This window comes from Corvus moneduloides, chromosome 6 (assembly GCF_009650955.1).
Source record: "Corvus moneduloides isolate bCorMon1 chromosome 6, bCorMon1.pri, whole genome shotgun sequence".
NCBI classification, from domain to species: domain Eukaryota; kingdom Metazoa; phylum Chordata; class Aves; order Passeriformes; family Corvidae; genus Corvus; species Corvus moneduloides.
The window spans coordinates 45,331,765-45,346,073 of NC_045481.1; the positions used below are offsets into that span (position 1 = coordinate 45,331,765).

Here is a 14,309-nt window from a genome sequence, read left to right on the forward strand (position 1 = left end):
AGGGTTCACTTATGAAAATTTACACCTAAATACTCATTTTAACCAGTGATGAGAAAGAATGGTTATGATCATGGTGTGAGAAACACCAAAGAACAGGGTTGGGAAGCAGTAGTAATTAGCCCACTGCCAGTGGAACTGTTAAGGAAGCTTCCCTGTCTGACCACCCAGGAGCCACTCCTGCAGTCACACTCCCACCACCCCAGATTTTCACTGCTGGGACCAAAGATCCTTCACAGCAGGAGCTCCAGTGACCCCACGGGTGCCCCTCTTGGCTCCCTGCACACCCCACACTCACACAGTCAGACAGGGTTTCCTTACTGGCTCAGCACTGGATTTCCCACAGCAGAGTCCCAGATGTCTGGATCCTTAGAGGAATTTAATTGTGGCACAATAACACAAAAACAGCTCAAGCTGGGTGCCTCCTTCCTGAGTGGTATCCAGCTGTGAAAAGATTGTCTTCATGGAAATAGGAAAATAATCAGCATTGGTTTAATGGGTTTGTAGGTTGTTTTGATTCTCTCCTACAAGGGAATTGCTTCTCCACAGCTTGTTTGATTTTTTTATTGAAAATAATGATGTTCAGTGGGAAAATATGTTCTTGGAATGCAAGGTAAGTGCTGATTTTAAAAAAGGGAAGGAATCAGGTTGGAGGGGAAATTAAGCTAATGGTTGTATTCATCAGTTGGTAAGTGCCAAGTGATACAAATAAAAAATTAAGAAATAGAATTTCTGTGTACAATCAGTTTCATGGTTTAATTTCTACAGAATATTCTCCACACAGGAGTTGATTTAGTAGTTCTTATTTTCTGTAGACACATTGCTGCACACAAAGGGCCTGTTGCTATTTCCCCCCTAAAATACATGCACACTTGTTTTTCTCTAGCTATGTTTCTGATTTGCTGTATGGCAAAATTTTGTCCTTCTGTCCTGAGATTTTTAAAGGATGCATCAGATCTCTCAGATGCATCAATAGCTGGATCAATAGCTGCAAGAAAGAAATACTGGAATGCCTTTGTGTTTTAGGAGGTGAAGCTGTGATTTCATTAGCAGGTGTAATGCGTGCACATTGTTCACCCTTTGCCATAAACTGCACTGTGTGTTCTTCTTGTGGGGGTGAGAACCTGAACACAAAGGTCTGATAACGAAACCTACCACCTACACTTTTGGTTACAGAAGTTTTATGAAAGACTGTGTGTTTAAAAGACCATTTGAAAACCAGGCATCTCCTGGTTTGAACTTCATCAGCCTCACAATCTTACCACTCCACTTTCTACTGATTCATCTCACCACAGGCAAGAACGTAGAGAGGTTTGGTTTACTCTGCTTATTGTTGCAACTACAGTTGCCACAAAAGCGAGGTCGAGATGCTCTACATCCAATTCACACACCTGCAGCGGATGTCTACTGGTGTGCTGTGAAGGAAATGCTGAGGCTCTGCCTTGTGGTAACACCCTCAGGATGGAAATCTCTAAGGTCTCATCTGCCTCGGTAGTCCTGTGATGGGCTTTGCAGTCCCCCAAGCTTCTCTTTGCATCTTGTTTGCTTGTTGTAAAACAACATCTGGAGGCCAGTGCAAGCACAGAAAATCTCACTTGATGATATTGTTTAAGGAAGAAGTCTTGACTTGGGACATACGGAGGCAAGTCTGTCATGCCAGATCTGGAGTGAACATTAGAGGCTGAGAGAGGAAAGAAACTGGAGGAAATCAATTGCCATTCACAGGTCCAAGCTGTACCTGTATCTGTTTCTTGCAAGCTTCTGTATTTTTTGTTTTCTTTTTAGATATATACACAGATTAAAAAAAGAAAGGAAAAGTTACAAAGAGGAAATGACCTTTGGCCTCAGGAGAAAATCATTAGTGTCATTCAAATGTGCCTGATCTAAAGAATCTCAGGAACCTGCATTTCCACCATTGTATATTCAGACTGAATCACTTTAAATTACATTTTCTCTCCAGGTTTTCATATCAGCCAACTTCTGCAATATTTCAAGTATTTTTTACAGTGGAAACTCTATAGCCATTACCATGACAAAAATTGAGTAGCTACTCCACGCTGGTCCAATTCTGTAGTTGTGTGGGGTCAATTAATCTAGAATCCCAGTTTTTCTGATACACAGAAAAAGACTTTTCAGGAACTTTTTTTTTCCTTTTTTTCCTTTTTTTCCTTTTTTTTTTTTTTTTTTTTTTTGTGGTATGCATCTTAACACCACTGAATCTGTCAGATGATTTGGATCTTTTACAGAATATTCCTTCTGCTTACCCTGAAGCATTAGAAGTTTCAAGTGTTGATTTTGAAGGATGAGATCTATATTAAAGCAAAGTTGGAATATATCTGTCTTACTCTGCCAAAGCTCAGACCTGGAACATACTGTGAAACAGGCACACAGCATGTGGGAGACTGAGAAGTTATTTATGCAGGAAATTTCAAAGCACTGTGGGATTCAATTCTTCAATGTAAGTAACTCACTCTGTAACCACAGTTTCATTATCCTTTATTTTTTTTATGTGTAAGCTTTCAACAGTGAGAATGAACAATTGCCAAAGCTATAGGAACTGTCAGTAGCTCTGGGGCTAAACTGAGGGGCAATGGATCTGTGGGTGTGAGAGTTTTATTTACTGTGTGTCTCAACTTTTTCCTATTTGAAAATTCACTTGGTCTTGTGGAAGATGTAGTGCACCCAGTGGGATGCAGCCGTGGTGTGTTGGGTTCCTGCAGTTTTTCTGGGATGCAGCTTTATGCCAAGAGTGGGAGCTGAAGTAGGGTGGAAAAAAAAATAGTCAAGGGCAAGTCTTGTTCCACAGGACCACACTCTGGCAACCTCTACTCCTTTCTGATTGTGGGAGCTGAATTAAAGCAACTGTTCTTTCACTGTGAGAATGCTGTAGCAGTAACTAAGCTGACAAGCAGTTTTAATGATCAAAAGGAAATTAACACAAAATTACGTTATCCTTCCCACACGTTGCATATTCGTGTGTTAAGGAATTGCTGTTCTTGACTCCATCAGCGTTGATCAAGCCCATTATTCCGCTCTAGGTTTTTTTTGACAGCAACTAAAAATGAGAGCACTTGAAATTAAAGCTACATTTCATGTGTATTAACTTTAACAGAAGTAAGCATTTGATTACCTTAACCACACAAGTGTGATGAGTTACAGAAGTGTATGTATCGGCACTTCATTTCACTTACAAATATCTCTCTCCTTTTGGTCTCACAAAGTACTTTTTGTTTAAATAAGGTGTAATCTGACATGGAAAATAAAGTTCTTGCAAGGAACATAGCACTTGATGTAGTACTGCATTTGCTACAGTGGTTTCAATGAGGCAGTGAGAAGCAACAATGACAAGTGAGAAAGTTATATATCAGGAATAGCCCAGAGATGTATCTCATTGGGTTTGGATTTTTCGTCTGCTGTCATCTCCTGTATCCAGATGCAATCCTTGCCTGCCACCTCTGGAGGGGGAGGCAGGGGGTGGTGGGCACTAGTGTTAGTGCAACAAGGATTTTTATGCAGTGTCTCTGCTTGAAGAATGGCCGCAGATGTGTCCATGGCAGAGCTCAAGTACTGTTACAAGGACCACCAGCATCACTCTGGCTCCTGTCCTGGAAAACAGCCAAACTGCCTTGGACAGTTTGTGGTTTTGGCTGCTGTAACCAGGTAGTCTCCTGTCCTTGTTTTCAGGCTTTTGCTTTAGAGAAAATGCTGGCCAAAAGCACGTGGCTCCTTGATAACTGTGATTTGCCTTAGTGGGCCCACAAAAACTGTGGCAGGTGTCTCTCCCTTTGGCATAGCAAAGATGAGAAGGCAGAGTCACAGGCTGCCTGAAGTGTGGCACCTTGAATGCTCTCCCTGATATATTTACCCCTGGTGCAGCACCAGGCAGTTGCATTTCCTCCCAGACACCCTTTTTGCTGTCAGTGATGTATTCAGCACAGATCCACAGCTAAAAAAAGCAATATACGAGATCTCTGCCCCTTTCCAAACTTGGAACTTAACACACAAGCAACCAACCAGCAAACCCCACCCCCTCCAACCCTGGAATAAAATAGTGAAATTTGTTTGTTGGGAGAAATATTGCCAGGGCACTGCAGCCCATTTTGAAAGCAGCTTCTTATTCATAGTAAGGTTGCCTCAAAAATTTGGAACAAGTGAGACATGCTACTGCAAAGACCTTTGGCAACAATAACTTTTTGTTCACACAGAAATTCTTCATTTGCATGTAAAAGGGAGTTATGAAAACAGAATTTCATAGACACAGTTTTTATTTAAGAAGATGTTTGGTAAATGCATGCTTTCTGTTCAGCCTAGAACAAGCTAGCCTTCCTCTGATGTATTTAAGAATTGCCTGGCAAACTTGTTTTTTGCTTAGTTTTTGAAGTCTCCGACAACATGTCTCAACAGGATTAGGAACTTTTTCTGTTGCAAAGTTGCACAGTTCAGAAGGCAGAATTAGGCCAGATTATTAGGTGCTACAATTCCCTGGTATTTCAGCCTAAAAGTGGCCTTCTGGCAGCAAAAAATGAGACATGATCCTTGTTACCTTGAGCCTTGGGCCGTGTTTCAACACTGGCACAAGGGAGCATAAGATGCAAAAGGCAACCTGTGTGTCACGGTGATCCTTACAAGATGTGAGACAGAGGAGAACCAAGCCAACAGTTCTCGGCATATTGCTACTTGAATTTGGAAGGGTGAATACAAAACCAACGAAGACTGCAATGCTGCAAAGCAAGGCAGGTCTTCACATTCACATGACATTTGTTCAACTGTGAAAGGACATTGCAAGGACAATAAGGACATGGCCTCAGCACTGCTTGCAGAGTTGGGGGCTGTGTCATGGATTTGATCAAGTATGAGGAACACATGCATACAATCAATTTTACAATTTTGAATACAGCTATTTGAGAACACAATGAAACTATTATGTAAGCTTCCTATTAGAACATATGTTACTGATTTAAATAACATTCAGGCTTTAAAAGTTTTTGTTTCAGATGTCAGAATTATCTGTACAACCAAACCGTTTTGTGCCGACATCGACCATATCAATGTTATCACACTGCGGCTTGATAAATTGATTTCTGTAGATCAGAGATGGGATTGTTTTATGCCTTTATTTTGTAAGATTGTAGTTTGGTCACTCTCTTACAATCTAAATTTCTCTAATTACCAGTGCATTCATTTTCAGAGCGATCTTTAAAATGAATAAAATCTGTGTCAATGGCTGTTTTAGATGTATTGCTTCTGGAGATTTATTCAACAGATGCGAGTGTGCTTTGAGATACTGCTTCCAAGTTCCTTGGATTTAGGGCTTCATTTCTAGGTAAATGATTCAAAACCAACTTCAAGAAAAAACGATGGGTTCAAACAGATGAATATGTTCAGGGTTGTGCTGTTGTGTTTATTGGGTAGCTTGAGCTCAGTGGAGCTATTCAGGGTTTATTGTGGTGAAACCAAGAGTAGGATTTGGCTCTCTAGGTCTGATATTCATCCAGTAAAAATTTGGCTGGATCAAATCAGTCCCTGAAGAGCAAGGGTGTTGGATTAATGGAAGAACACATTATTTCTCAAACTTGTTATTAGGTGCTGTAAGCCAAACTGTTCACTGCCCCTCTGCTCTCTCCCCAGCCTGGGGGAGTGATGACAAGATGGGAGCATCAGATTTCGTGGGAAAAAATACTAAATGGTTGTGCATAAGTGCAGAGGGTGTTGCCAAGACCCTCACAGGAACACAGAGCTGTTTGATGAGTTCCCATCCCTGCAGCAGTTATTTGGATATAGCTGGAACCCAGGCTTCAAACCCTTCGGTTTATTAATGCTATTTTCTCAAAATCAATTATAAATGCAAATTTGTGGGTTAAAAATGAAACTAGGGGAGTCTATGTTGATTTTTTGGCACTTTGGATTACTAAAAACATGATGTGATATTCAGTGTGTGTTTTGCAGGCAAGCGTGTGTGTAAGAGCACATGTGGAGTAATTACTCAGGAAGACTCTGGTTTGGCAGCTTCAGGGGCTGTAATCCTCTGTTTATCACAACCAAAGGTTATGATATACACATTCCCACCCAAAGCTCCATCTCTCTGCCTCAGACCTGTCTTGAATGAAGCATAGCAGGGGTGAGCAGGATATATAATGGCTTTGGTTATTAATTCTTTGCCTTTCCTGTAAAGTTTCCAGCTTCCACGTCACTTGGAACAGGACGCTTGTCCACTGGAATGGGATTAATGTGTATATTAATGGCAGCTATGTTTCCTCTATAGTCTTTCCTTCTCTAAGCTCTTTGTTGTTTGCACATCACTGGAGCACTCCTGTGCTGCATCATAGGACCAGTTGCCACCAGCCTTCTACAATGTCTCATGTTTTTCCTTTCAGCTATCAAACTTTTCAATCCTACTTTCTATTTTTTGAATAGGTACTGTAATTTTCTGTATGTTTATATCATGCCCAGTACAGGAGAATCCTGGTCTCTGACATATGCCTCAATAATTTTGGCCTTGGTCAATGATTATTCTGGAGGAGTGTTTTGTTACACTGTATGTATAATTATAGTGGATTTTCTCTCTTACTACACTGATAAATTGTTATTAAGAGTTTATGATTATATTTAAATAGTTTACCCTAGTAAATCATTGTCAGAGTGCAGATTCCCATTAATTCCATTTCTTTTTGAAAAGTCAGTAGATGTCTCTCCCCAGTTTGGGCTGATCTCACCCTCTGCACTTAACATAAATGAAAACATGCCTGTGTGTACACTTGCACGCCCATGGTGGTCATGTGTGCTCAAACAACTCCTCGCTTTGCTCTCACCCCCTCCAAGGTGGATGTGCCAGATGCTCTAGAGTTGGTCCCAGAGGAGACACTCCCACCTCTTGCAAGCTCTTAAGTTCTCTTCTCACCAGCCAAAATATTTCAGAAGAATTTTCAGAAATGCAGGTGCATGCAGTTGTCAGGAGCAGCTTGCTTTGAGTTAGATGGCTATTTCACCTTACAGCAGCCATGCTCTCAAGGGCAATAATCTCTGTAGTAATTAACAAGGGAATTTTCTCTGATGCTGCAGCATGAGTCATGCAGCTTCCAAAAGATTAGTTTGTTAGTTACTGAATAAAATGTTTGCAGATGTACTTTGCTGTGATAACATCTCTGACTGGGGATGACTCATTACAGATGCAGGAGTAAAGATCTGCAGGGCCAAAATGTGAGTGCATGATCCAGAATTTTAGCCTCCTCTAGCAGCTAGCATGACCCCAATGTCAGCAAGAAGAATTTGGTTCTGCAGTATGGCCCAAAGGGGAAAAAGTCCTTTTGCCGCTTCTCCTCACTGCCTCTGCATTAGCCAGCAAGGAGAGGTGACGGTCATTTGCTCTTCATAAGAGCTGGAGTGCCCTTCTTGAGGGGCAGGAGGAGAGATACCTTGGGCTGCTAACTCTCTTCCCTGAAACAGAGAGCAAAACTGGGCCAAACAGTGCAACAAAGTTCATGCTTTCTTAGTATTTTGTTTCTTGAGTTAAAGATGAGCTTTGGGACAGTCAACTTCAGCCTTGTAAGAAACCACTTCCCATTAGCTTCCATATTTTTCTCTTTTCTGAAGTGTCTATTTAAGCATTCTTTTAATAACAAGACCCTATTATCAAACACTGGGTTGCATTGCAGACATGCAGTGGTTCTGTCTTTTGCAAGTACCCAAGACATGGGATGTACAACCTAATTCCTTTGTCTGGAATACAAATCCTCATCAACTTTGATTAGTATTAACCTTAAAAGTGCTACTCCTAACTCATGCCAGTTAGCTGTAGGAGAGTCAGAGCTGCAACCCATGAATGACACTGGAATGGATTTGAGGCTAAACTTGGCAGCACAAATTGTGAAGAGTAAGGTAAGTAGGTTTTAGAAGTCATTTCAGTTAGGGTCGTCTTCTGATGGTGTGCCCAGCAGGAGAATGCTTTAAGGACTTGTTAGCTAATAATTCATAGTGACCGTGTGCCACGCATGAACTAGCACATGGTGTGTGCAGGAACTGACCCTGTCTGTGTGCACTGGGTTTAACCACAGTCAGCTCTGGAACAGAAAACTCTGACAAAGAGAAATGGGATTTAACTCTGGAAGTCTTAGACCTCTGAGTAGGAGCAGGAAACTGCTTCCACAAATGCATGGAGTGATCAAGGACTAGAGGGAATAACTGTTTATTCTTGGGGCCTTGTGTAAAAATTGCTTGGGAATTAATCCTCTGCTTTGCTTTGGCATTCTTTATATTGACAGAGAAACATTAGGAACAAGCATGTTACTGCAACCTCCTTCTGTGGAAAAAACACTTCACTTAGAAAATTCAAGACAAATTAAAAATGGAAATAAAGTCCATTAACCATACCTTACTCTACCATATGTAATCGGGTTAGGATTGTCTTCAGTTTTGCTGGCCTAATAAACAGAGCATCTATCAGAAACATTGTTTCAATGACACAAAAAATGATAGTGACTACTTCCCTTTATCTATGTTCAATGGTTTACGGAAGAGAAAATTCTGCAGCAAAATTAGCCCAAAACTGGAAAACCTCATCAGTGCTTGAAGAGGGTCATGAAGTGAGCAGTGCAATCCCTTCATATTATTCCTAATGCCATATTTGTGTTTATGGATGTGTTGGCCTTGCTTGATGGTAGGTTCTGGTTTTGTAATTTAATTTAATTTCTTTCTTATTATAGGCATGCAGCTTGCAAATCTAATAATAAATTTTCTGTAAATATTACTTTGGGAGGCATCTGTTCCTTAAGGAAGCCTTAGAACCAGTTTTTGTTTTATTTAGAAAATATACACAATGTAAATAGACCCTGGAAGATCTTATGCAAGACCAGGGATGTGGTGATAAGGATTTGGCTCTCTTTATCCTTGTGTCACTAGAGGCAAGCTGCCTGGGTGCACAAAATTCACTGCAGGTGTTCTGGTTCATATCAGCTGAGGGTTTTCTCCTCAAGGGAGGAGTAGCCTTAGATGGAAAGAGATGTGCAATGAGACTAAGATTTTTCTTTTTTGCTTAGTTCTAGCCATTGAGACAGCTGCACTGTTTGTACCTCAAAAGCTATAAAATGTTACATAAACACATTGTATGGTGTATCCATTGTGAGCTTACTTAATGGACAGCATCCAGGGAAGGGATAATTAGAGACGCTCAATGCCTGCAGCCCCTGCAGCGGTAGAGGATGGATAAAGTGAGAGAGGTCTGAATGATGCCCATGGGCATACCAGCCCCTACAAGGCAGAGGGATGAAAACCCCCAATTTCATCTAGAAACTCCCATTCAACCCTATATTTGGCCCATCACAGAAGAGAGGCATCTGGGGATATTTTTCCTTGCACCCATCCTTTATTCAGCCTTACGCAGTCTCCTTTCTCCTGACAAGACCCTTCCCAAGTACTCAGATGGTACAGAAACAATAAAAAATACAGTTAAGAATATGTCTATCCCCACTTATAAAAGCACTCCTTCATGACCTCTTGGACTGGCTGGATGCCAGGTATCCCTGAAGCAGGCAGCTTGACTACAAGGGTTTGCTGCAAAGCTGTAGCAAAGCTGCATGAAGCTCTCAGAGAGCAATGCAAAGCTGGTCTTGTTCCCTGTCATCCACAAAGAGAAGACATGAGTACAAGAACTGTTACCTTTATTCCAAGATCACAAGGGCCCCTATGACTTCTATCTTCTGCAATTTTCTGTAGAAAACTTACTCTTCTCTGTACTATAAGAATGGATATTGTAAGAGATAGATAATCCAAAATTCTGAAGTCCAATAACCTCTATTTAAGAAGTATTTTAGCTTTTTATATGGTCCTGAGAAACTGGCCCTGCTTGAGTATGGATGTTGGACAAGGTGACCTTCCTTCCAACTCAGCCATTCCTGTATTTCTTTGAACTCTGTGCTAGTCTCTACCTCCTCTGATAAAATGTCTTTGTATTTAGTTACCCACTGTTTAGTTCTTTATTATTCAGATACTCTGATGTCATGGCTACAGTAGAGAATTCTGAGCTTTTGGTTGGTTTTGGATTTGATAAAGTGTTTTATTTTGTTTATGTTAGACTAGTGGCTTTATGCAACTTAGTGTTACCAAAGATGGCAGGTGATTAAGCTCCCAGTTTGATTTGCCACCCTTTTTGCATTATCTTTGTATTGTGCACCACTGTAATGTCAGTGGGACATTACACATGTGCGGCCTCAAGCAGGTCAGTGTGTGATTTTCTGGGTTATGACCAAAAAGTTTAAAGTTCATATAAATGATCCTTTTTTGCTATATTTTGCTACACCCAAAGAGTGGGAAAATAGGATGGAAAGGATTATCATTTTCTGCTGATTCAAAAAATGTTATCTGGAAAAAGTGTTATTCCTTTCAACTGCAAAATCAGAACAGAGGTAAGAGGGACAGAGTGAGGCTGACCGTGCAGTCAGCTCAGATATGTTAATTTGGGTTATATGTGTACAGCCAGTGATGCCAGCATAAGAAAATCTCACATAATTCTTAGCAATTGCCTGTGATTTACAGCAGAATTACCATGATGTAGCCCTTGGAATAATCTGAATCAAACAGAGCTGGAGTGACATGTTGTCATACAAGAACAAAGATGACAGTGGGCTAAGTAAAGAGGGGTATAATTTTATTCCCCACTTTTGAGGGTGAACATTTTTAATGGAATTTTTTGTAAACAATGTGACATTTGAAGGAAGTAGCAGTGGTCTAGTCTTAGGAGAAAGAAAGCAAATCTTGAGTTTTTTCATTCATTCAAATAGAGCTTGAATTGTTTTTTTATAAGGGATCTTGGAACCTCATTGTCCTGTCTCCGTGTCCTGTGGATGGCTCGGTGTGGGCTTTCAGATTTAGATGGGATCTCTTCCTGCAGCTCTCTGAAAGTAAGTATGGATGTGTCCTGCCAAATGACAATCTCAGAGCTACCTACAGTCGATACTCTTTACTTTTAGTCTTCCTTCTCCTCACCTTTTGCTTTTCTGACTGGCTTTGGTCTGATGCCTTGAATTGCATGTGTTAGTTTAAAAGATGCTACAATATAGCTTTTTTAAATGAGGTGCAACATTCAGCTCTGATCCTGAGTATGCCTAAAGCAGTATATGCCTAAATTAGCACTTGTTATTTAAGGCTGCAGCAGCCACACTTTATCAAATGTTCACTTCCTTTCTAGTTTTATCCTGTGACATTTAGTATTTCAAATATTAGAAAACGTTTTGCAAAGCTTGGATGGTACTTGTGCAACCTCATGGTTTACATATTTATTCTGTTTATTTCTGCTGAGGAACTCTACATTGCTTATAACAATATCTCCGACCTGAGCCAGCTGACCTGGCTGGATCACCTTGAGGTTTTGGACCTGGAAGGGAACAATATTGAGGACATCAACCAGATGCAGTACCTGCAACTTTGTTGCAAGCTAAGCCACCTGACAGTGGAGGGCAACCTTATTTGCCTGAAACCAAATGCAGAATCTGAAGAGGTGAGGACTTGGTTTGCACATATTGTGTTAATTTTTTGTCAGTGCTTTTTAACTGTGAGTTGGAAATGAGAAATGTTTCTGCATCTTCCTATTGCATCATTCTAAATGATGACATGGGATGCGTTTCCCACCTTTAATTTCTGTTGATTTTGTGATCTCATCAGTATAGTCTCCAAGATGACCATAAGTGAAATAAAAGAGTGCTAGTAAAGACTCAGGCCTGTTTCCCAGCAATATGAGGAAAAACTTCTTTACTTGGAGTATGAGCACTGGAACAGGCTTCCCAGAGAGGCTGTGGAGTCTCCTCCCCTGGAGATACTCAAAACCCACCTGGATGCAATCCTGTGCAACCTGCTCCAGGTGAACCTGACTAGGTGATCTTAAGAAGTCACTTCCAACCCCAACCATTCGGTGATTCTGTGATTAGATACCTGGTTTTGAGTTTTTTGCATTTATTTTAGAGGGTCTCCAGTCCAAAAGCAAGTGCTCCAACACCACCAGATTCAGAAGTTGAGTCCTCAGAAGCACAGTGCTTGAGGTAACTAGGAAAAGCTATAATGTAGGAACTGCTTGTTACCCTTTCTCCTGAAAGGTTAAAATCAAATGACCAAAAAGACCTTCAGAAAAAGCTGAAGATACAAAATACAGTGATTCAGGTCTTACGTACTGAAATGATAGAATAATTTCTTCTAAAGTATTTTGTTGAAGGCATGAGAGAGCCTCTGTGTCACAAAGGTGAGAACACAGTAATACATGATCTGATTTGGGTTTCAGGGCACTCAGCAAGCAAAGCAAGAGAGATCTAATTCTACATGAACAGCCTCAGAACTGTATTACTCTCTTTCACTTTCTCCTGCTTCATAAAAAAGCATTGTTGGGATATTAAAATACCAATATATTGCCATCCAGGTCTTTTGGAAGGTCTGTGGACGCACAGAGTTAGGTAAAACACAGGTCTCACTAAAGATGGTGCAATTCCCAATGGCACCATAAACAGCTGATAATGCAGGGTTCAAAAATCAGAGCTGATGCTGTTATCCTACTGTGACATATTCCATAGCTTTCCTGTGTCTTTCAAAATGGTCTTGCTCATGCTGTTAATTTGCCTAAAAGGCTGGGTTTGATATTTTTCCTGGACTTAGACTTCAAAACAGGTGCTAACACTAAAACTCAATCATGCAATAGACATATATTAAATCTTGGCACTTCTTAAATATACGAGTTACTAGCATTTTTCAGATGTAATTGTTGCTTGATCTTATTGCTCAGTTAAAGGGGCCATGGAAGGTAGGTCTTTATCTATCATAATTTTCCTCTCTGGAATTCAAAAGAAAATATTATATACTTGCCTTTCTAGTTTGAACTGGTAAAATTATACTTAAGGAACCACACTTGTAACTGCTTGTAACCAAAATTATTTCTCCATTTTGGAACATTTCTTCCTTATGGAAGATGCAATCATGAGAGGAAAAACCATATTCCTGCAGTAAGGAAGCACTGCCTGCTTGTGATGGACAAGGCATGCCTGCTTACTGTTTCTACTCCCACAGAGATAAATACAGCTACTGACACTTCCTAGCATAGCTTCCTACCATGGAAATGGTGCAGTGTATCCTGACAGCACAGAAGGTCTGATTCTACTCCCTTGTTCCTGCTCAATGAAAGTGGGATTTTTGGAGGATTTGGCATCTTCAGTCCTTAAGTGTACTTGTAATGGAGAAGTGTCAGATTTCCCTTGGCTTGTTCAGGTGAGGAAATCAGTCCTTGGGATGCTCTGCATGTTGTCACATAATGGAATTGCAAAGAGCAGTAATATGTAGTGGCGTGCCCTCCTGCTCTTCTCCATGCAGAATGGCTGTCTCTACTCCTGTGCAAGTAGGTGCTGAGATCTGATTAGTGAGAGACGCCTCTGCCCAAATTACAGTGCAAACCTTATGCCAAAGTCAGTAATACAGATTTTATTTAACAGTAAATGTGAGGTAGAGAAATAGAAAGAAAGAGAGAAGAGAGACGAATATTGTCACCACCCGTGGATCAAGTGGCATCCCTGCTGGTCCTTCTTCAACCTGGGCTTCTTGGTTTCGGGGTCCCAAGGTCATTCAAAACTTTTCCCTCTTTATACATTTTAGCAAACAAAGGAATTAAAGCTCATTAACTACACAGTTCTCTTATGCCATTGGTTAAATGATTCTCTCTTGCCTCCAATGCTAATTAGTCCACGTGCTTAGTCTTTTTTCTCTTTTGAGTCAGTGATCACAGTCTCGACCTGTAGGAATTCTTGTACCCAGCAAGAGCTGATTTCATCTCAGTTGCTGATTTGTCTTTCCTTATGGCCTGTAAATTCTGCATTTTTTGTGTCCATTATCAGTGATACATTCTTCTTCCCCAATTTGTTAACCTCCCCCTAAGCCTGAGATAACACCTGCACAATAGTACCACCTTTATTTTATCTACAGTCCAAGTTACAGGTATCCACAAAGGAATATCTAGGGGAACTTCAGTGGTTGTTGCTGGTTGCAGATGGCATCTGTCCCATAACTTGGGGTGGTCTTTGTTTGACTGGTGATGTGTATGAGCAGTTGCTTCTTTACACAGTTTGCCACAGGGGGAATTTTTGTCCAGGTGCATTATCCAGGATGTGCCAACCAGATCTCGCCTCACCCTGGAGTTAGTGCCATCCTGTGACTCCATTCTGTGCTTATCTCATGGCAAAGTCCTTCTGTGGCCTAAACAGTGTTTGGAGACAGGCAACTGTGCTCTTTAAGTCCTTACAGTAGCTGCATTCAAATGCCAGGCAGAATTTGTTGGGGGAGTCAGCACAATG

At 40.8% G+C, this 14,309-nt stretch overlaps 1 protein-coding gene across 3 annotated transcripts in view; it reads left to right on the forward strand.

Moving 5' to 3' along the window:
- LRRC56 (leucine rich repeat containing 56) overlaps positions 1–14,309 on the forward strand; it is a 78,567-nt gene that overhangs the window by 50,468 nt on the left and 13,790 nt on the right. For 2 of the 3 annotated variants that reach the window (XM_032111609.1, XM_032111608.1), the window contains 2 exons: positions 10,793–10,889; positions 11,288–11,485. In XM_032111609.1, coding sequence (XP_031967500.1) covers positions 10,793–10,889; positions 11,288–11,485 — 295 coding nt within the window. Of the gene's footprint in view, positions 1–5,787; positions 8,651–10,792; positions 10,890–11,287; positions 11,486–14,309 lie in introns of those variants that run through there. The other variant, XM_032111611.1, reaches the window with a different exon arrangement.